We start from the raw sequence: 26,218 nt of genomic DNA on the forward strand, positions 1-26,218 counted from the left end.
TTCTATAAAACAGATGATTAAGCTATACCTAATCCACACAAATCATTGTCCTTCGTTCTTATGTAAATTATGACTGAGATTCAAGGCTAGAAAAAATCCAAAAATGCGTGGGTCGAATGGACTCATTTAGCCACGTTGGCCACGATAGTCATTTGACCGAAATTGGTTTTCGCAAGGAAAAATCAAAAGTCGTGTTTTACAAATATTTATGGAGAAGTTTTAGATGCAAATAATATAGATAAAAATCCTGTGAAGGTTGTAAGACACGAGATTAAGACCAATTTGCTATTAAACGAATTATTTTAGAAAATCTTAGAAATATTAATTCATTTGTAAACTTAACATCAAGTAAAAACATTGCGAATTTTGGTGCCAAAGACGATAGGTCAATTCGGCGTCCCCACTGAAATTTTTAATTACTAATTGTAAGAAAGTATTTATAAATAATATTCTTTTGTTTTGTATGAAACTTATTCTTGATGGCAATCCTTAAGGATGCGCCATAGATCTATTTAATATGAAAGTTCTTCATCTCTCATGGTCATCTTTATCGACCACATTATCATTCAATTTGCTGGGCAACCAACTGACTTTATATTTCAATAAATAAAACGCTGATCTGTTTGGGGATGATGGTTTAAAGGACAAAGTGGGTGGGGAGCAAAGGAGGCGTGCCATTCAAGCGCATCCAACGGAATAGTGACCCAGCGCAAATGTTTAGAGGGGATTGTCCATAAAACCGGACAGTACACCCCTCTGATTCCCCTGTTGCTCCCCCGAAAAGGACATACATGTACATATATAATAATACTCGTAAATTTTCAATCAGCAAATTGACATCGTGATTCTTAACGTATTGGGCAAATGGCAAAAAAAGAAGAGAGCAAAGAATAGAAAAGGGAAAACGACAAAATTGTTGAAATCGAAGAAATGAAGCAATGGAGGCGGCCGAGGGTAAATGCCAAATGGCAAACGGATGGACGATAGTGGTCAAGTTAAGTATATGATGTAATCATTTAGCAGATTGTTTCTCTCTGCCGCCCATTGACTGTATCATCATTCGGTTGACAATAATCGTGCAAGAAGAGGCCACAAATCAGTTATAAGTAATTTAATGGCCCGTCACATTTCGAATGGACACTTTTAATTCGTGTTGTTGTTGTTGTTGTTGTTATAAATGATCTTCTGATTCACTTAATTGGTCACACTGATTGAGATCAAATCAAATTAATTATTAAGTATTATTTTGCTAAACTATTTGGCTTTGCTGCTCGATTGTTGCTTTGTTATGCACATGAATATGTAACTTTTAAGATGATTACTAAATATTTATTTTTCTAATTGTTAATTGTTTGAATGGGAGTCGAAATGCAATAGATGTTTGACATTGCACAGAACCAGACCCAAAGCCAGTTCCAGACTCACTCAGGCTCCCTCCCTTCCCCATTCACCCCTTTTAGTCATTTCAACATTCCTCCCTTACCTCCCCTCCCCACCCCACCCCTTCCCCAGTGTCATTGAAATAATTAGAAGAATCGCATCATTAATCATGATGCATTTAAAATATCATTTCAATTGTAATTAATAGTTGAAAAGCTTGAGCAATGGCAATTTTCCAGTTGCCAATGTCAAGCAAAGGTCATTAATACTAGAGCCATGTACTCATACATACATACATACATACATATATGAGCTAAAACTAGACTCAAAGTCAAGCCTTTAGTTCCGTTTTTAAGTTAGCGTAAAACAAATTAATGCTTGTCGCTTGTTTCACAAAAAATTAATCCAACAAAACTGCAAAAGGCTTTATCTCTATGCCCCCTCCTTTCCACCCCCCTCTCTCTCTCTCTCTCTCTCTCTCTCGTGCAAAAAAGAAAATGCCCAACTTTTTCTGTTGAAAAAAATATGCCGCGAAATGCTGAATACCTTTGAATGTCAATTGAATATTGCACGATGGAAGTTGTTATGAAATTTCCACACGCTTCGAATTTCATTCTGCTATCCTTCAAGCCACCAATGCGGCGGCACAGCTTACCCTACCTCAGTCCCTGGAGTAGTCCCAGTACCAGTCTCAGTCCCAGTCCCAGTCCCAGTTCATCTGCTCAACTCATTCCACACCTCATCTCTGGCCTCTTGTTCAACATTTGTGCAAGTTGATGAAGTAAACCAATAAAGGCAAACCTCAAAGCCATCGACAAATCCTCTCAAATACCCATAGAACCAACGAACCGAACACCCAACCACCCACTCACGCACACACACAGAGACAGGTAGATGCACTACACACACACACACACACACACACACACACACACACACACACACACACATGAATATGTCACCTGAAAGCTTGTAGTGCTTCTTCTATCTCCTTTTGCCACATAGTAAGAGCGAGAGGGGAGAGAGAGAGAGGATGAAGTTCGTTGCATATATGCAATTTCCACAATTTTGCAGCACGAATGAACAAATATTGCTCCTGCCTACCCAGGAGCCCTTCATCCTGCATACGATCCTTCATCACAACCTCATCAATATGGCCAGGCAGACTTAACCATTGAAAATCTTTGATTGGTTACCAATATTTTAATTATTGCCATCGAAAGAGGCTGCTGCAGTTTCAGTTTCAGTTGCATTCCTCTGCCTGATCTTTTGTCCGAGCTTAGCCGTGCGAGTAAATTTTCGAAATGGACTTGTCCATCTGTGTGTAAGGTAAATATTATTTATTCTGCCAGCACTGGACATAAAAGAGGAGACTGTACAGTTGTTTCTTGGCTCGAGAAGGGGGTTCGGGTATCTGAAATATGAGTCCATACCGAAAATGCCGAGTTGTAAATGAGAAGAAGTGCAAAAATCTACTGAAACAAAAGACATTTTTAACAGGTAAATTTCAAGTGGGTTTTAAATTAGTTGAACTCTTTTTTCTTTTTCTTTAGTTTGTGACATAACCTGTTAATATTTTGTCTACAATTTATGAACCTGACCTCGAATCGTTTAATTTTAGTAATGTTTTTAAGCAAAGTCCTTTAGCTATAACTCATTTTTGGATGCATGTTGAAATAATGGCAATGGGTTCCTTTGCATCACACAGCTTGACAGAAGTTGGCTTGGAGATTTGTCGTCCATCTCTGTCTCTCTCTCTCTCTCTCCCTTTCTCTATCTTTTTATGGTTTGAGTAGTTATCATCAAATTGGCAAGTGCACACGAACGTCTGCTCTGAGACGCGTGTCCTCGCAGCAGGAGCCCCCCAAAAAGAGAAGGAGACTCATTTGGTCTCGATGTGAGAACTGTTGCAATTTGTTATTATTCTTTGTTTTGTGTGTTGGATGAATCACGCACTACTTGGGCAAATGGTGTGTAAAAACATGGCATGTAAGGGGTTGCTAAGACCTTCAGCCCCCTTTCGGGCTGGCTAGCTGGGTGTATGTGTGTGTGTGTGTGTGTGTGTGTGTGTGTGTCATTGTAACCTCAGTTTGTTTATGATTAACGCTCGCTAATTTCATTCATTTGGCACTTGGCTAGCCTCTCTAGGGATCCAGGCATACACACACACACACACACACACACACAGATACTTATGCTTATTGGATTTAGAGCATCTCAACCCTTATTAACAATTCTTTTTTTCCCAAATAGATAGTTCCCATGAATCGACCGCAAAGTAACCCCTGGTTACAACCGCAAACATCTGAAATTCTGATTATTTAGACCTTGATCTGAAGGTGTCAAAATACACAAGCCACAAAGTACCAAAGCGACCAAGGGTGAGATGAGAAACGATGAAGAGAGTTGGGAAACTAATAATCTTATTAGAATTAACGAAAGAATTTCCAATTTCCTTAGCTCACTCTTCCTCCCTCCCTCTCTCTCTCTCTCTCTATCTCTCTCTCACTCTTTGTTGGCTGAAGCTGTTTAAGTCTTGTGCTTTTTCGTCCCTTTGGCTTTGGGGGAAAGCGATTTAATGTTAATAAGTCCTAAACGCCAATAATGCTTCGAGTTCCTTTCCTTCTCTTCCCGTCTTTCGTTTAAGCTAGGCGCAAATAGGAATTCCTTGCTGGACGTGATGCTATGCCGGGGCAGAAGTGAATTCTTGGCTTGAGGAGCCCAGCCAAATGACACAGATTACGAGAAACTAAGCGACTGAGTAAATGAGTGGGCGGGTGGTTGTAAATCTGTTGGCCACGAACACGGGAACGAGGGGAACGACTTAAAGTCCTTGGAAAGTTGTGGGAAAATATTCCGTGTGTAACTTGAGCTAAGGATTTACAATTAGTTGACCAAAAAATTCGAATCCTTTCGCATATTGCCATTTCTGTTGGATTGGATTTTATTCAGCGATATTTTCCTCATTGTAAACACTAATTCAATTGATCAATCATACTTAGCTCGGCTAGAATATAAATAAGTGACCACAAAATGTTGAAGTTGTCTCATTTTACCTCTTGATGGTGCGTGGAAGATGGTTTTTGCAGATGAAGAAGCCTTCGCAGGTGCCCAAACTGCGTTTGACAGCAGTCACGTTGTAATAACAACGGCAACTCACAATCAATGTCACTGCCTTTGACACACTTGTTGTTGCCGTTGTTGTTGTTGTTGTTGTTGCTGTCGGTGTTGCTGTTGTCGTTGTCATCATCATTTTCATTAATGGTAAACCAATCATTTTTCAATTATATTCACCGCTGGATACAAATTGTCTGATTTGCGTGTATACGAAACTGCAGGTACCCCAAAATTCCCGTCTCTTTGCGGCAACATTTGGCAACGTTGAGACACATTTTTGATACACTTTTTGCTCTAATAAGATAACACTTCAATCTAAATTTTATTCAAATGATGTAGCTTAAATAATGTGGCTGCCTTTTCAAATACTGCAAACAAAACACAAAAAAAAAGTGTGGCTGCATTTTTCAAAGAAAGTCCTTTAAAGTATTTCAAGCATTTTCATTGCGGCTAATTAAATCTCTTTGCATTTACAAAAATATATTTTTGAATTTATATCCTTATTATAAAGAGTATTTCGATATTTACTATTATTCATTTCTTACCTAATTTTTTCATGTCTTTTTTTCTCTTTTTTTTTTTTTGTCGCTGACTACGTGTTTCGTTACCAATTGAAGTGTCAAATGCACGCAACGAATTCAGTATACCAGGCGACGCCGCGTGGCGCCACGCCTCCAAAATTGCAACACAGTTCGTGTACGTACGTATACGTGTGTATAAAAGTGCACAACTTTTATTTTACTTATTTATTTTTTCCTCTCTTTCACAGCTTTCGTGGATCAAGTTGGCAAGTTAACTTACTCCAGCCAGTAGAGTATCGACTCCAGCTGTGAGACCATTATAAAACCATAATTTGCTGACAATTCTTTCAATAATTGTGAAGAGTCGGGACTAAAGACAGGGAGACATTGCAACAGAATGAATCCCGCCCAGGTGCGAACCAGACCAAGGCTGGTTCAAGTTCAGGTTCACATTGGGAATGACAAGGCTCATTGCGCCCCCAAGGCGTGGGCACACGACATTACCCAAGCCCCTCTCTTCCGACTATGAATGCGACTGAATGAATGAATGAATGAATGAATGAATGAATGTTTTCTAATCTATAAAATTAATTTTCCCCCAGATCGCTTTTGGCCTCGCCGTGGTTGGTTTCTTTTTTATTTTGAGACCGTCTCTTGGGACACCATCAGGAAGCGTAATTGTAAATTATTTTCACAGTGAAAAATTTTCGAAAAACACTCAAAGCCAAAGACGCTTTTGTTGCTTTTGTTAAGAGCAATGTTTTGGCCCTCCTCCATCACATTTCGAGTCGCAGAGGGCACTTGTTGTTGCAAATTAGCGTGAAATGCGATTTATAATGTCAATTGTATTGGCGGATTTTACTTTAGCTTCTATTTGGACTTGATTATAATTGGAAAAATATGCCAGATGAAAGTGTGGATTAGTTTTAAAGAAAAAACATACACACACACACACACACACTCACAAATAGATAAAAGGGAGGTTAACAGCTTCCATCCCCATCCCCACATGCTTCTCTCTAGAAAGAAGATTTTTTGACTGGACAAACCTCATCAATCACCACGAAATTGTCTCTAACCATCTATCAAAGTCAGGGACAAAACAAGCAGAAAGGCGGAAAACTATTTAAACTAATTGCATAATCGGTGGCAAAAGCCGATGCCACACCTAATTTTTGTGTTTCTGCCCCTCCCCCATCCTTTATCCTGCCCAAGGAGTCCGCGGCCAGTTGGTTCTTCGCAACCCTTTTCCGTCAAAACAATGAAAATGTCAAATTTTAGCATTTGGTATGTGTTTTTCTAACAAATGGACTTATGGCCAAACGGAAATTTTGTTAACAGAGCGTGAAATGGCAGAAAGAGAAAACCAGAGAGAAAATGAGTTCAAGGTTAAGATCAAAATGCTTATTAAAGCTTAAAGAGATACCTTTTACTTTCTTTTCAAAGAGTTTCGCAGTTAACGTTTGACCTTTTATACCGATTGCTCTAATTTACACCAAAAAATAAATTACAAAAATTAGGATTGTTTTGTAGTAATAATAAAGATAAAATAACAAATGTTAGGCAACTTTTCCAAAAAAGTAATTAAAAATAACCAGAGAGCCGGGGCTAACTTCGACCGCATCAAAGTTTGTATACCCTTGCAAGTTTTTTGTTACTCTTTCCTCACCAGTAGCTGTAAAAGTGGAAAAACCTTTTAACGCAAGAACGGCCTACCTACCATCTTAGTTTAGCATAAACGAAGTTATTGACAAAAGTCACTGTTTTCGACGGATCATTCCTATGGGAGCTGTATGATAAAGACACGCGATCTTGATCAAATTTGGCATTGTCGTTTATCTGTGTAATAAACTTACCAATATTAAGTTTTACGACAATAGCTCAGAAAATAACGAAGTTATTAAGAAAAGTCACTGTTCGTGACTTTGGCGTTTGTATGGGAGCTATGTGATATAGTGATCCGATCCGGCTGAATCCAAGATATACAACCCCTGCAGTATATACAAGCCTACATGCAAAATTTCAACTGTAGCTCTAACGGTCTAGGAGGAGTTTGCGTTGATCCAGGCGGACGGACAGACGGACGAACGGACATGTCTATATGAACTCGTCTCGTCATGCTGATCAAGAATATATATACTTTATATAGTCGAAAATGCTTCCTTCTATGCGTTTCACACTTCTGACCAAAATTAATATACCCTTTTTGCAAGGGTATACAAATGTTGGCATTTTGATCACTTAAAGGTCAAAGAGTTTAGATATCGTACAGCCTTGTAAGGGCCAACTCAATACTATACGATTAAGGAGAAGAATACATTCATTTTTAGGGACTTTAATATTCAGAAACCAGTTTTATCAGTCATTTATACTTCGCAGTGTCCACCTAAACAGGTGATAAGGCTTATTTTGCTGTGCCCTTTGGAATCTCAAGAAAGTCTTATAATATGAATACCTGGGAATTATCTCTAAACAACACTATAATTCATATTATGCGATTAAGAAATAACAATAAAAACTTTTTATTACATATTTTGGTGATTGTTCGTCCTTTAAAAAGGTAAGTGTAAGACTAAACAGGAATACAATCCAAGAGTCACTCACTAACTCCTTATTCACTCGCTCATTTCTTTACTGTCTCACTTGTTCACTGACTAACTTGTTCTGGGATATATTCATTGTTTTAAAAAAATGGGAAATCTAGAAGGTCGACTAACATTTAATATATATACAAAATAATAAGACTTACAATTAGAACCAGGTAAATAAAGTCGAATATACTTATACCTAATCCCGTCTCTGTAAACGGATTCAGGACCACGAACTAAACAGGAGTAAGTCAAAGAAAGTCCCAACAAATGATCTAGTGAACAAATGAACAAATGAAGTGAGTGAGCTAAAAGAAGAATAATTTTAATGAGCATGTTTACTCATGAGTTTTAATATCTTCTTTTTATTAAATTAATTAATTAATTAAATTAGGAAATTGTGAAAATTGATTTATTCATTCATGTTTTATACCTAACAAAAGATATTTATTTACTATAGTTAAAAACAAAGTAAGCTATTCGAATAGAAGAAAATAAGTCGCCCATTTGTTGGTTGCATTTAGTTTAATAATTTGAAGCCAAGAAATAGTAATTCAGTATGTTTTGTTTCATTTGGTCTAGTAAGTAAACCATTATTATCTGATTTCGCCATAAATGTCTATAAATTGGCGGCACATCAATCCAGATAGCTATTCATCGCCCTTGATAAAGGTATAAACGAGTGTTTAACAGAACGCAACACATGTAAAAGTCAATGTTAACATTGTAACGAAGCCCACGTTCCCTTGGTCTATAGTGAGCCCGTTGAGGGTTGATGGTTCTTTCTGAAGGCCAGGATGGGGGATGTTGGGCAAGTGCGTAACAAGTTACTGATGATGTCGATCCCAAGCTACTCCTGCTGCTGCTGCTGCTGCTGATGATGATGATGATGATGACACGTGTAAGTGCAGCCACATTGTCGCAATCATCCTTTGGCTGATATGAAACAAACTAACACAGAAGGACCTTTGGGTGGTGGGTTGAACCGGGAGAAGTTTATGTGCTTTATTATTAATTTGCTGTGTTTTGTTTGTTGTTTATTTCGAGTGGGGATTTTCTGGTGAATATTATTCCCTCATCATTTTTTTTCCCACCCACAGTGCCAAAACGTGACCTTAGATGGATTTACGTTTGGTTTGGTGTTTCTTTTTCCCTCTGGATATAATTGCTAATGGCTCGGGTACATTGTCATTTGTGGTAGACTTATTAGCGCAGAAAATGAGCACTGTCCATTCATTTGTATAACACAAAGCGCGGTTCATTGTCATTTGGCTACCTTTTTTTTTTTTGCTTTACTACATTCGAATTGAAGTGGGAAAGTAGCTTGTTAAGCACTTAAGGCTTGAGGTACATTGTAAAACATTGAATGGTGGCGGGATGAGTTGCCAGTATAGACACAAACACGGCGATGTGTTACCCCTGTGTAAGACACTCGAATCGGCTATAGAACTATCGCCGATATTTGTGAGTATGTTTCTATTTTCATAAATTATTGACTACAACTACTTTTCGACTTGGTTTTTAAGAGATTCTGATTCTGAGATTCCTTAAACTCAAAGTTTACGAATGAAGATTTCAATATCAATCTCGTTTTCGATTTTGACAATTCTTACAGTAACAAAGTTTGTGTGAATTTATTCGATTTCATTTTCAACGATCGGCGTATGGCATCATTATCGTTTTCTCTCAACTCAATTGGTATGGATAATTAATCAAAAACCAAAGAAATGAACTCAAAACTCATCAAACAATTAGGAGGGACCCAAAGATTAACAAGCCTTCGATCCCCTTGACCACTTTTGAATTGCTGTCATCATCATCTTTTAACAAAAATTCAATTTCAAATTCGAGTTCACATAAGGAAGCTGGCAATCTGAGGAATACAAAAAAAAAAAACCTGAATGAGGCCTATTATCGAATTTTGAAAAGCGTAATTATCGCATGACAATTCAAACGGAATGTGTTATATTTACTCAATAAACATTATCATTGATCTTTTGCCTAGAGATTGGATTGGATTCAATTGCTTTGTGATCGAGCCAGAGAGGGGAAGTGGGGGTGAGTGGGAAGAGGCTGGTTAGTTGGAGGTAAATAACCCGAACTCATAATTCAATACACTTCACTTTGCTTCATTTCAAAGCTCCCACACACCATAAATACCACTCTCTGTTTGTGTGTGTGTGTGTGTGTGTGTGTGTGTTGTTGCTCTCTTCGGATTGTGTGAGCAATGAAAAGTGTTTATACATGGAAAATTAGTCACTTTTCGAAATATTTCGTTATTATTATGATTATTATTTTCATTTCCAATAGATTTCCTGTCTAGGTTAAACAAATATTGACTGCCATTAAAATGAAGAAATGCTCAAAGCCAGCGAAGATTAGCTTTAACGAAATGATAAAAAAAAACAATTGGTTTGTAAGGATTAAGGACTTAAAAGACATATTGGATTCACTTGTTTTTGCAGGAAATAATCTCAAGCCAGTTAGCTTAATACATACATATTTTAAATCAGATTTGATGTGGAATATAAAATTGTTTTGTATGCTTCGAAAGAGTTAAGAAAGTTTTTCTAGATTGATTGAAGAACCTCCATATAAGGTTGCCTCGTCTTCAGAGTGCATTCAACTCAATGTGGCAGCGATTCACAACTGAATTGACTCCAAAGAGTGAGGCACAATGGGACAAAGAGCTCTGTTTTCAGACCTGGCCCATGAGTCAGACGACAATGACTAGCTCTCTAGGTAATTGATGGCAAATTGCCTAGATGATCAGTGTAATTTCGCTAACAACGATGAAAAATTTTGGTTAATTTTTTGCACACAAAAAAAAAAAAAACCCAAATAAACAAAAACCTTTCACTTTTGCATTTATAAAGTCAGTCAAAGAGACACAGAAAGAGATAGAAATGCCATGGGGAAAGAGATGGGGAGAGAAAAATATAATTAAAAACAAAAATGTGTTATTATATTTTCACGCCTCGGCTGTGCGGAAAAGTCAACAGAGTTGAAGTTCCGAGTCTGAATCCAAGTCCAGATATATACATATATGTTTTGTATATATATACACATATTTTTGTATGTACGTCGACAACACAAAATTATTTGCAGAATCATCAAATTAAAGGTTTGATGTTGATTTCAACAAGTCTAAGCGACGTAGACCCAGGGCGGTCGCTCGGTCAGACCGGTAACTGCGATGCGCTGCAGTACACACACACACACACACACACACACACACACCTTTATACCTTTCAGATATAGCTTTATATATTGAGAGAGAAAAAAAACTGATAAGTCATGGACTAGCAGCTGAAGCTTCAATCCTCTTACACCTCTCCCCCTTTATATTTAATTTTCGTTCTTTTTTCGTTCTCTCGAATTGGCTGTCATAAGTTTTGAGTAGAAAATTGGTGTGCAACAGGCACACACACACACACACACACACACACAATTCTTCCAATTTTTTCTTGGTGTTTGTCAAGTGTGGCACCACCAAAATATAAACGAGGAGATAAAAAAGGATTTCTTGATTGCGATAATGAGTTATACTTAATTTCTCAACCGCAAGGCAACGATGAAAAAATCTCAATCTTAAGGCTCAACAATTGAAACGGCGGCCACTTGAGAAACGTAGATGAGGGTCCCGAAACAAGGCCGTGGCCAAGTGAACAATGATGAGGAGCAAAAAATGCCTGGGGAAGTGGGAAAACACTTGATTAACAGATTAACCCAAGGTTTTCATATATTCCACAAAATCCAAAAGGTTAAAAGCAACAAAAGTTTTTAAAGTTTTGCAAGTAAATAATAATAATCTATTAACCCATTTCGATTTTCTTATATAATTCATTATTCAAAAATAACAAAATTTTGTCCTTCATTTCTGTAATCTCTGACATTTTTCACTTTATTTTATTGGTAAACAATGAAAAAACTTTTATTCCATAGAATTTTGTCTTGCAAATCTCACACAGAATTGTGTTTTGATATATATGAAATTTTTGATTGTTTTAGGACTATAAACTGTAAATTTCTTACTACTTTATTTTTGGGGGGACCTTTAACATAGGTGAACTAGAATTCCAATGCAATGTCACTACTTCAATGCAAAAACCAGTTGAGAATTACAACCAGATAAAACATTCTACTAGGTACACTCTTATGTTTGCTCGTACATAAGTTTAAAATTTGAGACCTTCAAAGATTATGACGATTTAATTGCTAAAATCAGAGATAAATTTTATTATCGAACCCGATTTTCTAACTAAAACAACTAGAATAATAAATATTTTTTGCAAACTGTTAGTAAAAATTTCTTTTGAATTATTCTCACAGATGTATCTCAAACATGAAAAGAGTATCTCAATTTTTTTTTTTATTTTTTGGCTCGTCTCAATTTTTTTTTTCTTTTTTGGTTAACCCAAGAGCCACCCACTTGCCGCATTGCATTTCCGTTTTGCGCTGTTTTTCCCAGAATTTTCAAGTGTTGAAAATTAAAATTCACTTCGACTTCTTCCCCTTCTCTCGCTCATATTCATACACATATAAGTATGTGATGTCTATTAAGAAGCAGTCAGTAGAGTGAACAGGGGGAGAGGGTATGGCATGGTAGGGTTGACACTTGCTTTCTTTCTGGAGGTAACACAATACTCTTGCTCCGAGCCCCCTCGCTAAGGGCCGGGGGCAGGGATTGGGCCGGGGGCCTTGGTACGAGTGTGGCAGGCAGTCAGCAACTACTTAAAATGCAATTATATGGCATTATTATTATTTAGCTGTTTTGTATACTTATTTTTATACACAAAATACGCAGAAAATATGTAGACAGAGACAGATATAGGGAGTGCCTGTGTGTGTGTGAGGGAGATAATGATGGGGAGTGAGGAAAATGAAAGAGAAGAATGAGGAGCATTTAAATGCCCACCTCAGCTACTAATTATTACCAGGAAAAACTCTTGAAATTGACGTTCCATTTTTTTTGTTGTTTTTTTCGGTTGGAGTTCTTTTTTCTTAAACGTCAACACCAGCAACAGAAGAAGCAATGGAACAGAAGAGACCAGAGAGAACACTGGGAACACTGTGGATTGAGAACTGGAAACTGGGTGTCCGTCTGGTTTCACTCATAAGAAAAGGCTATGAAATGTGTTTGGGGGAGAGGGAGTCGTGATTATGCACAACGATCGACTTGGCTCTGCTCTACTCTACTCGAGTCGAGTCGAGTCGAGTCGAAGAAACCCCTTCAACAGATTAACGCACTCCAGAAATTATAAAAAAATAATATTTTTCTTAGAACTGATACCATTTTAAACGAATTGGTACTCCAGTCAACCCCTTCTCCACCCATTACCGTTCGTTCGTTCCCAGCAACAAAATGAAGAAGTTCGACAATCGGGTAGAACGGCTGCTTGGTTATTTGGTCGGATGGATGTATAGATGGATGGATGGATGGATGGATGGACGGATGGATGGAAGGTAACATGATCGCCAGCGTTGGACGAAGAAGACGCAGAAACACTGCAGACGGCATTGCGTCAAGTGGCAGCATCAGCGGCGAGTCGTAGTCGTTGTGTCTGCCACAAGTCTACAAACATTTTGTTGTTCTTTTTTTCATCGTTTCGTATTTTTTTCCTTTTTTGTTTGGTTCCCAGGGCTGCCAATCGCTGCAAACCGACCAAAAGCTGCTGCTGCCGATGCCGATGACGCTTGCACATTTTGACCAACTTTTTTTTTTTGGTTTTTTCTTCAAGCATCGTGAACGGACTTCATTCAGAGCCGATCTTTGGCCGATCTTCAGCTTCATCTCCCCACACAGATCGACACAACGGCCATTGTTGAGTAGTGTTTCGAGTCTTTGGGCACTTGAGTAAATTAGTTTCGTAGAACTTGTAGGTTGCCACAATCCACTCCAGCAACAAAATCTGAGAAGCTGGAATTCTTATGCTAACCATGAGACTTCGTTTTCAAATTAGTTGTATGATCTGGAGAGGTTCTGCATCAAAGAGAACAAAAAGGGAAAATCTTCGACAGAAATAAGAATCACTAAATTAAATTCCCTATAAACCTTATCCCAGATACAAAAGATTGCCAACATTGTTTGTCTGGATAACCATTTGATTGACTGAGTAGAAAAAAAAGTGACGAAAGAGATATTCAAGTAAGAAAAACTGTTTAGAAAAAATTTCATGAATATTTAAGTAAAATCAAATACCTATTTACATATATTCATTATACTTAGTTTATATTGTCCATGGGAGATGTATCCAACTTATTTTGAACCTTCTTGTGAAATTAGTGAAATAGACTAATTACACAGGTCATGGACGGATCCAGGGTGAAGAGTTTGGGGCGTCTGGACAACCCCCCCCCCCCCATATATCGATATTTTGAATAATTGTTTACTTTTTATTTTGCTGTTTTTAAGCCCAACTAACAAATCTTCGCAATGGTTGCTCCTTAAACTGAAAAAGTGCCCCATTCGAAAATCACTTTTATAAATAAATTTTTTGACCAGAGGAGGGGTGATAAAATATCGATTTTGTTGCCCTTTCTAATGAAACACTTTTGTTTAATAACATTATCAGTAATCTAGAAGCATAGTAGAGACTACAACTAAATGTATATAGACCTAACTGTATTTTTGGCCAGCCACAATTTCGATTTCGAATCCTTTTTTTGGTGTCAATTGTGTTGGAAAAATGAAATCCTTTTGTCTTATTGGGGTGGTCGGTTGTGGCAAATTATTCATCTAGAAGTATGTAATTACCCAGACACAAAAACACAGTAGCTCACACACACACACACATACACTCACACAAGGAGGGGGAGAGAGAGAAGGAAGGTACACCTATACATGCATATGCAAAAGCACACAAATGCAAAATTGGCAACACAAAAAGTTCAGTTCACAAGGGGGCTGAACGACGAGACCGAGAACGACAAAACGTTGTCGACTGAAGGCTCACACACACACACACACACAAACACACAACCACACAGGCGACTGAGTGTATGGTATGTGTAAATGTGGGCGTGGCTGCCTTTGCTGTTACTGGCATGGAAAATTAACAATTTTTCAATTAAAATCAATACGAACTACGTTTTTTCCCACTCTCTCTATCTCTCTTTCTCTCTCCGTCTCTCCCTTTCTGGGAGACCTCTCTATATCCTTTCGTTTTTGGTGTTTCCGTTTTTTTTTTTTTTTGTGTTGATGTTGTTGGTTTAAGCCAAAAAGCAACCCAAAGACCGCAGTTGGTTTGGGTTTGTCTATGTGTGTGTGTGTGTGTGTGTCTGTGTGTAGAAGGGCAAAGAGGGTATTGCTGGTTGCGGTAGAACCTAGGGTAATCTGCTCTCTCTCCCACCGCCCATTCTTTTCTCTTTTTTAACTCTAGTGTTTGTGTGTGTGTGTGTGTGTGAGTGTGTTGTGCGCATTTCATGGAAAATAGCTTAAGTGCCTGAAAATATGCAACGCATTCGAAAACTGACGACGACAGCAGCAACAACACCAACAGGGAAAGTGACTGGGTATGCATGTGTGTGTGTGTGTGTGTGTATGTGTGTGTTGTGTTAGTTTTTGGGCGCCATCAAAAGCAAAATTTCTAAAGCTTTTCTCTAAATCCATTTCCATACTAAAATATTCCCCCAGGGGGGACCAAGAGGTTTATGAACCTCTCAAATGTTATCAAATATATTATATCAAATTATTCAAAATTATTGAATTTAAATGTAGGAACACAGGAATATTTTAGGTCACAATTGTAAAACATTCTCAAAAATGTTCCGATTCCAAATCAGAAATTTTTCAATACTTCTTCTTCTTCTTACTATCTTCTTTATTTATTCGACTAGGAAATTGGATAAGTAAATAAGATTTTCTGATATGGAAACCCACTTAATATAAGTTCTAATATTATTTTCAAGTCATCTTATAGCTGACCTAATACTCTTCTTCTTCTACTCTACTCCGCCTCTGTAGACACAATAGTGTGTGTGTGTGTCTGTATGTGGAAATAAAGTCGGAGTCGTTCTACTATTGCATCGTTTTGTGGTTATGCAGTCTTTAAGAGTATTTTGCGGTTGTTTTTAACTGTTGAGTTGCCTCACTGTGACTAACTGTGAGCGTGTGTGTGTGTGAGTGTGCGTGTGCGTGTGTTCTAGAAGTCAGTGAGTCAGAGTAGAAGAAGACTATTTGTGGGTACCGCAAACAACGTTAAATGCAAATTTACGCCAAGGATCTCCAAGCACCAGCTACCCAAGTTTTGGTAAGACCCCAATGAACCCCAAAGCCAAATCCGCCAATTCCCCCCGACCCCAACCCATACACAAACACTACTTCAACCCCCACTGTCGTCTACTGCTCTCTCTGTCTCTTTCTTTCTCTCGTCGTCTATTTACACACACACACACACACACACACACACAAAATGGCCGTACTTTTGGTGCCATTGCCTGAAGTTAGTTGTTCTGCTTCTTCTACTTCTTCTCCTTCCTGGTAACTATTGCCTTTCTAGAGAAAGAGTGAGCGACAGACAGAGAGAGAGAGAGAGGCAGGGAGAGCATGAGAGAAGAGGCGAAAGCTTGTCTCTTGGCCAGAAATTGAAGTGTTAGTAGTAATGCTACTAATTGGACTCGCTTTTAGCAACGTTTCATCGTACAAACGAAGGGAAACGAAGCCAAAAGCCACTTGGAATGGGTCCTCTATGTGTAAGGATGTTTCCACATATAAGTGTGTGTGTGTGTGTGTGTGCGTGTGTATAAAGGCAAATATATATCTGTATGCGTATGCGTGTGTGTGCGGTCGTAAAGTCTATAATTGGAAAATTTTACACACTCGAAATTCAATTTCATTTACAAGTACAAGTATGTATGTTCGAGGCAAGTTGGCATCATCGCTGAAAGCCTGGCAAAGCCAATAGGGCTGAAAAGAGGGGACTATAAGAGTGAAGAGGGACTCGTGGTGAAGGTTCTTAGCAAGTGCTTAATAGCCATACAGTTTAGTCAAACGTTCAGTCAAAAATAAAGCGATTTTAATTAGCAGTTCGTTTCGGTTTTGCCAATGAATTGATCGATTAATAACTGATATCTGATACCTGCATATGTACATAGATATGCAGAATCGATATCATAAATTTCACACATCGATTGTTTACGATCTGACGATTACCATAAACCGATTGAAATTCAATTTCGGTCTCAATATGAAATTGCAAATTCAGTCTTCTTGAGTGGCCGTAGGCACTTAAGGCACCCTGCTATTAGCTCCTGTGCCTGGCTCATACGAACAAAAGGAGAGGGCCGGCGGAGAGGGCGGTTGGGGGAAGGATGCTTACTAATCTGAGACGGAGAGCTGTGAGTAGGGCACTCGATAGGAAAAGAACCGCGCCATAATTACTCAAATTTATGCCTTTTTTTCTTCTTCATCGTTTTGCTAATCAAACCGCGAGAGAAAAGGAGGGTCAGAGAGAGGGTGTGAGAGCGAGAGAGAAAGGGAGGAATAATTCAAGTGAGAGAGGGCTAGAAAATGTGGGGGACATCGCGAACAAGAGTAAGAGAGAGAGAGAGAGAGAGAGACAGAGGAAGAGGAAATGTTTTTAAGGGTGGCAATTTGCCGGCGTTCAAGTTCACTCGATAAAATTGCACACACACACACACACAGAAGCATAGAGATATACAGAAACTCTGTCCCGCTTCCTCTCATGGGACTCACCCAACATCAACCCAGTCACTCACTTACTCACTCTCACTCACTCACTCACTCACTCACTCACTAACGTTTGACTAGAACAATAACGGCCATTAAAATGCTTAATTATAAATTCGCAAACGTAGCTGAAAATTTCATCTTCTCCTTCTTCTGTTTTTGTGCTCCTTTCGCTATGTCCATGTCCACGGGCACGAGAGCAGGGGGCCCAGAAGAAGAAGCAAAACAGCCAGAAGGGATTTCAATTGCGGAATTTTTTCGCAGAGCATGGAAACGTGTTATATGCAGCAGTTGCATACAAAAAGAATTATGAAACGAAGGTGTGAAAAATCAAAAGTACAAAAATCCAAACAATCATCAAGGAAATGCAAAATTCCAACAAACCCTTCCTCTCTCTCTAGATCCGTTGTAGCCTTGTGTGTGTTTTGCCAACAGCAAACACCTCGGCCACAAAAGCTTATCGTCTATCAGAGAAGGTTTTGTTTTCATTTTTTGTTAGGTTTTTTCGTTTTGTTTTGCGGCGGATGTAATTAGTTTGTTAAGCCCATTTAAATGAAGAAGGCACAAAAGCATCATATCGAATTACCTCCTTTACCACTCGATTCATTCACAAATCCATTCGGTCACGAGGATGACTCACTCACCTGTATACGATCTTCGGGCAGTTCCGTCTTCAATGACAGCATCTCACGTGCATAGACATCTGGATAATGGGCTTCCTTGAAGGCCTCCTCGAGCTTCTCCAGCTGATAGCTGGTGAATATTGTGCGGCTATGGCGACGTTTCTTTTTTTTCTTTTTACTATTGGTTCCCATTCCGAAGCCATTAAGGCTGTCCATGCCAAAATCTTTTGGTGTCAATGAGCCTATAAATCAAATAAAATGAAATATCAGTAAAGCGTGGACAGAGTTAGTCACTAACTAGAATAGGTCAAATAGTTTTCCATTTATCCTTTCTCTTTTTAATGCTGTAAATCCATAAAATTTAGTATTTGAAATGTTTAATTAAATTATATATTCAATTATGCGATTATTACTTTTTCGAACGGACGGAATGGATAACTGAAGTATGTTGATATTACTTGATATGCGAAACCCTTATCCACGTTCGTTAATTGTTTCATATTCCAATTTTTATATTCTATTGAAGGATTCAAAATGCATAAAAATTCAGGAAAGTTTCTAAAAATATTTATAGAAGAATCCAATTACCTTAGAAAAGCGATAATTAAGATACGTAACATTATATCTCAGTTGATCAACAATTGCAAAAAATTAAAAAAAAGTTAAACAGGATTCCTATCGATTTTAAAAACTGATTGATAAAAATTTCTCTTACTTTTCAAACTGATGTTGCGGCCGAACTATATTTGCTTACCATAATATTACATAAATCGAATAGAAATCGGTTCATTTATAATTATAATTTACTATGTAATATATTATAATAGAAAAATCTCAATAAAAACATCGCTTTTGAAGTTTATAACATTTATTTATAACAATAACATTTGAAATAAATGTTTGGTTTTTGTTCTATTAACAAATTTAAACATATTATTTTTATGTCAAAACTCTCAAAAATTTTAAATTTCATAAAATATAAGTTGTATGTTTCAAATAAAACAAAAGCGTTTCATAAATGTCTAATATTGTTATATATTCAGGACCTAAAGATTTTGTGGCCTCTTTTTCGTGTTTTGAGTCGCAATCGGATTTCAGACCAGTTCTCGCTTTTGATTCCCAGCCAAATTAGTCGGTTTCGAACCGTTTGCCTTTTTAGTCAGTGAACGTTTTTTTATAAATAAAATAAAACAAAAGCGTTTCATAAATGTCTAATATTGTTATATATTCAGGACCAAAAGATTTTGTGGCTCTTTTTCGTGTTTTGAGTCGCAATCGGATTTCAGACCAGTTCTCGCTTTTGATTCCCAGCCAAATTAGTCGGTTTCGAACCGTTTGCCTTTTTAGTCAGTGAACGTTTTTTTTATAAATTCATAAAAATTATGGCTTTTAAATGCTTTGCTACTAATCTGTAATATGTTGAGAACAATTCTAAGTATTAGGTGACATTTTCGTTTCAATCATTAATTTACAGGAATTATTTTAGGCAGGGGAATCATAAAACTTAATGAGAACAAGTTACGACAGCGATCAATCAAAGTGGAATTGACCTGATCTCAGTGGTTTTATGGTTGCCAATTACCGACAAATAATTTCGATTTAAAATATATGTTTCAAATTGTGTACAAATTTAATTAGAATTAGAATCAAATTATGTAGATGAAAACTTACTTACAAATGAAACCTGCGGTTTTTTTTTTGTCAGGATTGGAACTCCGAGACCAAAATAATCCCTAACTAAATAATTATAAAGGTTGGCAACCCTATGAGTTAAATATGGTGAAATAAGAATGTTTTGAATTAAGCTTTAAAAACGAAAATGATTTACATTTCACTCAGAATTGAGAACAGCAAGTTCAAAGACGCTTGGAATTGCTTTCGACTAACGTAAGTCAAAAATCAATTATTATCAATTATTCTTCATATTTATTTCACTTGAGGAAATCAAAGATTCTTATTTGTGTTGATTTCCCCAATAAACATATATTAAATGAAAAACCGAAGCTGAGATCTTTTGCAATTGAACTGCATTTACTGGCTTGCTATTGTCTGATGGCACTAATTAAAATAAAATATCCAGCATCACCTGGAGTTTTTGTTCAAATTTACTGGAATTGCCTTTGATATGTGTTTTCAGTATTTGCTGTAATTGAAGATGCCAAAAATCGCCTTCATTTCACACGGACACACACACACACACACACAGAGAGATACAGACGGACATTGAAATTTCCACTTGAATATCTTTCTTTTTTTTGTGTTGTTTGAAGATATTTTTCACGCATATTTAGTGGAAATCAAGTCGGTAACGTCTCCAACCACAACAACACACACACACACACACAAACACACACATACATACATATGTACATAATAATAATACACACTCTACGGATGATGCTGATGATGATGATGACGAGGACGAAGACGAAGACGAGCCGTCAGCGCTTCACTTGAACAACTCGACAAGGAAGCAGGGCAAAGAGAAAAAGAAGGGGGACAAACGGGCAACCGGCACTCACAATATGCTTCTACTTAATTTTTCATATCGAATTTCAATGCGAATTGGGTTTTCTCTCTTGTACATACAAAAACATGCGGTGAGAGATCTATGTATGTATGTAGTTAGTAGTATATAGTAGACATAGTACTCGTACTTTTACACTGACTCACAGCGGTTTTGTTTGTGTACTTTCCCAAAAGTCTTGGTGATGGCTTCACGCTCTCAAATGTAGGTACTTTTTTTTGTTTTTTGGTTGTATTTTTCGTGTTTTATTCATTTTTTGCTTGATTTGTTGTATTTTCCGGGATGCTTGAGCCACAATTCAACAACAAGCAAACGAACCAACGAATGAAAAAGGCCTACTTTGGTTTATTTCTTCGTGCTTATTTTTCTGGGGCCTAAAACTCATCTTCAGATACCCTCGACCTGCTGCTAAGTGGCGATTTAGCTTAGTCAAGTCTCATGTTCATCCTTCGTCTTCATACATATGTACGTTTAATTCGAAATTTTGTTTTGAGTCTGTCAACGTTGCTACTGCCGGCTGTCATCATTCTCCACCTTCGTTTCCATTGCCGCCTTCAATTTGTCTCATCCTCATTACCAAAAAAGAAAAAAACCAAAACTCCTTCATGAGCCGCTTTCACTTTTTCCCATCGCATCATGTCAAGTGGGGTTTTCCTTGGAACCCAAGATGATAAGTGACAACCCCAAAAATAACAAAACAAAACAAAAAAGACTGAAAACTGAAAACCAAGAAGGGAAGTGGGGGAAACTAGATACAATTATTAAATATTTAAAATAACAGACCACTTAAAGTCGCGCTTCAGCGCCGATATATATATATACATACATATGATGTGTCGTTTCCGACTGGGAGGGTTCAATCTGTGGGTCACATCGAAAATGTGTTGAGAACTAATTTTGAAATCTTATCTACATTTTAATTTTTTTTTATTATTTTTTCAACTTGCGAAGGAAAATTAAGAGTAAGATTGATTGTATTTTGCCCAAATAAGCGGCAAGTGTAATTTACCTAAATTAATTTACTTGTTAGTTATATTAGTTTGTATTTATATTGATTAAATGGCACTTTAAAAAGTTGATTAGGTTTCTCTGTTTGTTTTACTACAAAAGTGAATAGAGCATTAAATCATGTGATTTATCATAGCTTATTATATTCCTTTTAGCTGTGTGTGTGTGCTGCAAGTGTGTTTAGTTAGTTGCTATTCAAATTCAATTTGTCTTTATAGTACATTCTAAGCCCAGTCTTATTATTGGATTTTAATTTACAAAATTTATGTTGTTTTTAATTTTAATTTAATTACCAGTTAATTAAGATTGATGCGCACTTACAAATTTTCATATGGTTTTTTGCTTTTACAATATTCTTCTTCTTTTCAATTATACACAAAAAATTAGTTAGTTTAACCCATGCTCACAAAAGTAGGCAATGGAACTTTTTTCTTTTGTTGTTGACACTTTTAATGAGCTCACACACACACACACACAAAAGCATACACCTACATATACAGATGTGTGAATTTGCAGAGAGTTTTATTGAAAGTTTCTCTCGGCAATGTAGAATGCCAACACACACACACACACACACACACACACATACGCACATGCATCAGAACATATTAGCAATTAAAATTTTCTTAGTTAATTACTTTAAGCAGACGACGACGTTAACGGCAAAGGCGAGAGCAAGGGCTGATGGAGAAAGCTGGATATAAAGAAGGCCACGAAAAAGGACGAGACGAGCGTCAAGCAACGACGTCAGCACAAAATTCCACATAGACAGAGACAGGAGAAAGAAATGAAAAGCGACAAGAGAGAGAGAGAGAGCTGGGTTGTGGACAAGCGTCCCGTCTATAGTCTCCCTCCCGTCTCCCAACACCCCCCGCGTAGTCACCAGTGTTCATGAATGAACGAACAATAAGAACTTGTGTCCTTTATCGAACAGAATATATACTTTCTTCACTTTTCAGTTTATCCTCAACGGTTTGGACTTCTCTTTTCTCTGATGCTAGTGTAATCGATTCCTAAACATTTTCCACTCATTTCTATCGATTATGCGAAAATCGAAGCATAAAGCAAGTAGCTTAAGAACTACAAAATGTTAATGAAAACAACTTAATGGTTTAGGGGAATGAATGAACTAGTGTTACCCAACACTGGCAGTGTGTAGTCATTACTTGTCTACGCTTTACCTACACACAGGCGTCTCCCTTGGCCCCTCTCTCTGTGTGCGTTTCTTTTGGCTGTAAGCAAGCTATGGCTTTCTCTGCCCCGTCGTCCTGGTCGTCGTCCCCTCGCCTTCTCTTCTCTGGCTCTGGCTCTGGCTCTTGGGGGATTTTATGAAATTTATGCGCATTTCACTAGAAAATTTAATTAGGAAATCTAATTTGCTCAAAAGCGCATAAAAAATGTTGTCGCTCCTTGTTTTTTTTTTGTTTTTCATCTTCTTCCTTCTCCTTTCATTTTTGTAAGCTCGCCATTTTTGTTGGCCGACCTCCACCGACCGTCAACGTCACCTCGCCTCCCCTCCGCTCCACTCTGCCCGTGTGCCCCTCGCCTAATCTCTATGGCTCCCATGCATCAAGTAACCAACAAAATGACTAATTCATGGCTTATGTGTGTGTGTGTGTCTCACTCTCATTTCTCCTCTCTCTCTGTCTCTCTTTTTCTTGCTTGCTTTCTCTCCCACTAATGCTCTATGCATATGTATGCATGTGTGTCGCATAAACAGTTGCCTGGCAAAATACGCTAATAAAGTGGCTGAGTTGTTGGCAACGCAATGCGACGTCAACAGCGTCGTCAACTGCAGCAGAGCAGCAGCAGCAGCAACAGCAGCAACAACAACAACATCGTTGAGAGGCATTTGCAATTTGCATTAGCGTCAAAGTGGCTGCGTTTTTATGCATGTGTGTGTGTGTGTGTGTGCGTGGGTGGGTGGCTCCAACTCTCTGCCTGTTTCTCTCTCTCTCACACACATTAAGTCTCTCTATCTCTCTCGCTCATACATTTGTATGCCAGAGGGATTTCGTTATTTGCAATTTTTGCTTACAAATTTTCATGTTTGTTTGTACTAATTAGAAATTAAATTGAATTATTTGCTTGAGAAATCAAACAAAAAACATTGACAAAGCATTGCCAGTTAGAGATTTTGAGAAGGTTTCCGTTTTAGAGATGAAATCGTGACACGATTTCTAAAGGTTAAACGTTTTAACTTTGAATTTGAATTGAATTTCAAATGTCATCATGGTTTCATTAATTGTCACTTAATATTTGCAATTATTACTAACCAAGTTAAATAATATAATTGAAAATCTGTTGAACGTAGTTGAAATTAATTCACATGCTTCAAATCGATTGATTATTGTTAGAAAGTGATTATTATTTCGTTTATTTCGAACGAAAGGGAAGGGTGGGGCAAAAGTGAGGGAACTTCCCATATCAACCGGATATGGATTAAAGATCACAATGCCGTTTTCATATTTTGCCACAAGTCGCCTTAATAACATCTCCCCCTCTCCAGCTCTCTCTCTCTCTCTCTCTCTGTCTTTCCCTCTTAGCCATATTTTGCCTGTTGGCTGTAATTTGCGCACTCAATGGAAAATTGTTAATTAGATTCCTTGCTTGCTGTTTGCCAGCCATGTGACTTTGTCATCATCATCAGCACCATCATCATGTTCTTTTGGCCATTGTTACCTGGTGACTGGTGGTTCTGATGATGGTCTCTAGCATTTTAGCCAGCTTTGTGTTAAAGTTGGTTAACGTGATTGCTGTTACCCCACAACGCCTTCTCTTCTTCTTGGTCTTCAGTGCAGCTCTTTCCATTGTTTCAGGCCACCTTTCCGCTTCAACGAACGAACGAACGAACGAACGAAGAAGAAGCTGAAGCTGAAGCTGGGGGGGAAGGCAAAGAAGGTGGGGAATGGGTTGGAACAACGTGCAGCTGGCTAACCCAACGAACTTTAAGTGCAAAAGCGTTTTGCACCAGCAGCAACAACGACAACAACAACAAATTTTGCACTAAACTTTTTGCTCTTTCACTTTTTCGTTTTTAGCATATGCAGAGAGCAAAAGGAGAGCAGAGGAAGAGTGGAAAGATTGCTGAGTGCGGTAACGAAGTACAGGAAATAATACGGAAGCAGTGAGAGGCACCTCTCTCTGTCCCTCTCTCTCTTTCTCTGACTTGCTTTCGCCTCGACCTACAAATTTGCTAAGCAAAATACTAACGGAAACTTCTAAATAAAAACAAATTATGAAAACCAGAAAACTGAACTTTTTTTTTAACAAAATGTACATAATACCCTTCCATTTTCTAGGCTTATCTAAAATTGCAAAAACTCCAGTAAAATTTCGAGTTGCAGTTGGAATGAATTTGAAAGTTATATGATATATATGTTCGATATTGTTTAAATTTTGAAATAGAGCATATGAATAAATCGAATCAGTCTGATCTGGGTATATAAGCTCGACTTGTGTTCATCAAACATATAAATACAAATGGATCTAGTAGACCATTGCATCAATTCAGTCAAAAGCTCAAATGAGTGATTTGGTTTTTGAAAGGTTTGACTCTCTCTACTCGTATGAATGAGTTTATTGAACAAAGTATTTGATTTTCGAAAACAAATAGAGATGCGCCTTGCATTTGTGATTTGTGAGTCATTGGCCTCTCACAGCACAGAGAACTTAGGACTCTGAAATCCGACTTGTACTTGGCATTTACTGAATACTTACTATTTCACTTCATTTAATAGAAACCTTTGCTACTTTGCTACCCTTTAGAAAGGGTATAAAAAAGTAAACAAAGTTGCAAATTATGAAAATGTATGGCTAAGTAAATTGATCTCAGGAAATATAAAAAATGTCTATAGCATTGCAAAAAGTTTATTATTTTATCCAACCAAAAAGATATCAATTTATCTTTTCATTGGATTGTGCAGAAATCACTGCGGACTAGGCAACATTTCAACATCATTAGGGAACACAAATGTGTTGCAACGAAATTTAATCCATTTCAAGTAATTCCAATGTCTATTCATTTTTGGACCTAAAAAACAAAATGTGCATCTTATCTGAACATATGTATGTAGCAACAAATGGAGCCTACCTATGACTCATTAATTTAATTTATGTATATAAAACTCGTTAGGCTTTCATTTAAAAGAAAAGTCTTTAAAGTATATTAAATGTCCATAAAATAAGCTTTAAACTTAGCTTCTAAAATGTGTGTATGTAGATTATGGCTTGATGCAATTTTTAGCCAATTGCTGATGAATTTGATGTAATGAAAAGATTGACAAGTTTCTTTTCAAGTCGTTGTTGTTGTTGTTGTTGTTGTTGTTGTCATGGTTAATTGCCCTTTTGTTGCTGTTGTTTTTGTAGTGCTGAGTGGCCCCTTCTAAGCTCTAATCTCTGACTGGGTCTAAGGAACACGAACTTGGCCACTTGGCAGCACATTCTTTTCCATTCTGTATTCGACCGACGACGAAGTGCCCTGCTTAAGTCTCGCCGGTTTTCTCTGTATAGTGGCAGCAACAGCAGCAGCGGCATCCACTCGACGACTGCATTCTTCTAGAGGAGAAACTCAACAGCAGCAACAGCAGCAGCAACATGGCAGGATAGGCGGTATGTATGTATATAGAAATGGGAATGGCAGTGGAAATGGGCCTGGGAGTGGGTCTGGGGTGTGGGTGTAGTAGCCACTTATGAGCCATTTGCTAACAGAGAGACAGAGAGAAAGAAGAGAGATTGCAAGACGAGATTATACAAAAGCCAAG

At 37.7% G+C, this 26,218-nt stretch overlaps 1 protein-coding gene across 1 annotated transcript in view; it reads right to left on the bottom strand.

Annotated features, from left to right (window-relative positions):
- The window catches only part of LOC6648799 (homeobox protein B-H1), a 43,388-nt gene that overhangs the window by 7,722 nt on the left and 9,448 nt on the right, over positions 1-26,218 (bottom strand). The window contains exon 3 of the mRNA XM_047011268.1: positions 17,942-18,162. Coding sequence (XP_046867224.1) covers positions 17,942-18,162 — 221 coding nt within the window. The remainder of the gene's footprint in view (positions 1-17,941; positions 18,163-26,218) is intronic.

The sequence above is a fragment of the Drosophila willistoni genome (assembly GCF_018902025.1).
Source record: "Drosophila willistoni isolate 14030-0811.24 chromosome XL unlocalized genomic scaffold, UCI_dwil_1.1 Seg141, whole genome shotgun sequence".
Classification (NCBI taxonomy): Eukaryota; Metazoa; Arthropoda; class Insecta; order Diptera; family Drosophilidae; genus Drosophila; species Drosophila willistoni.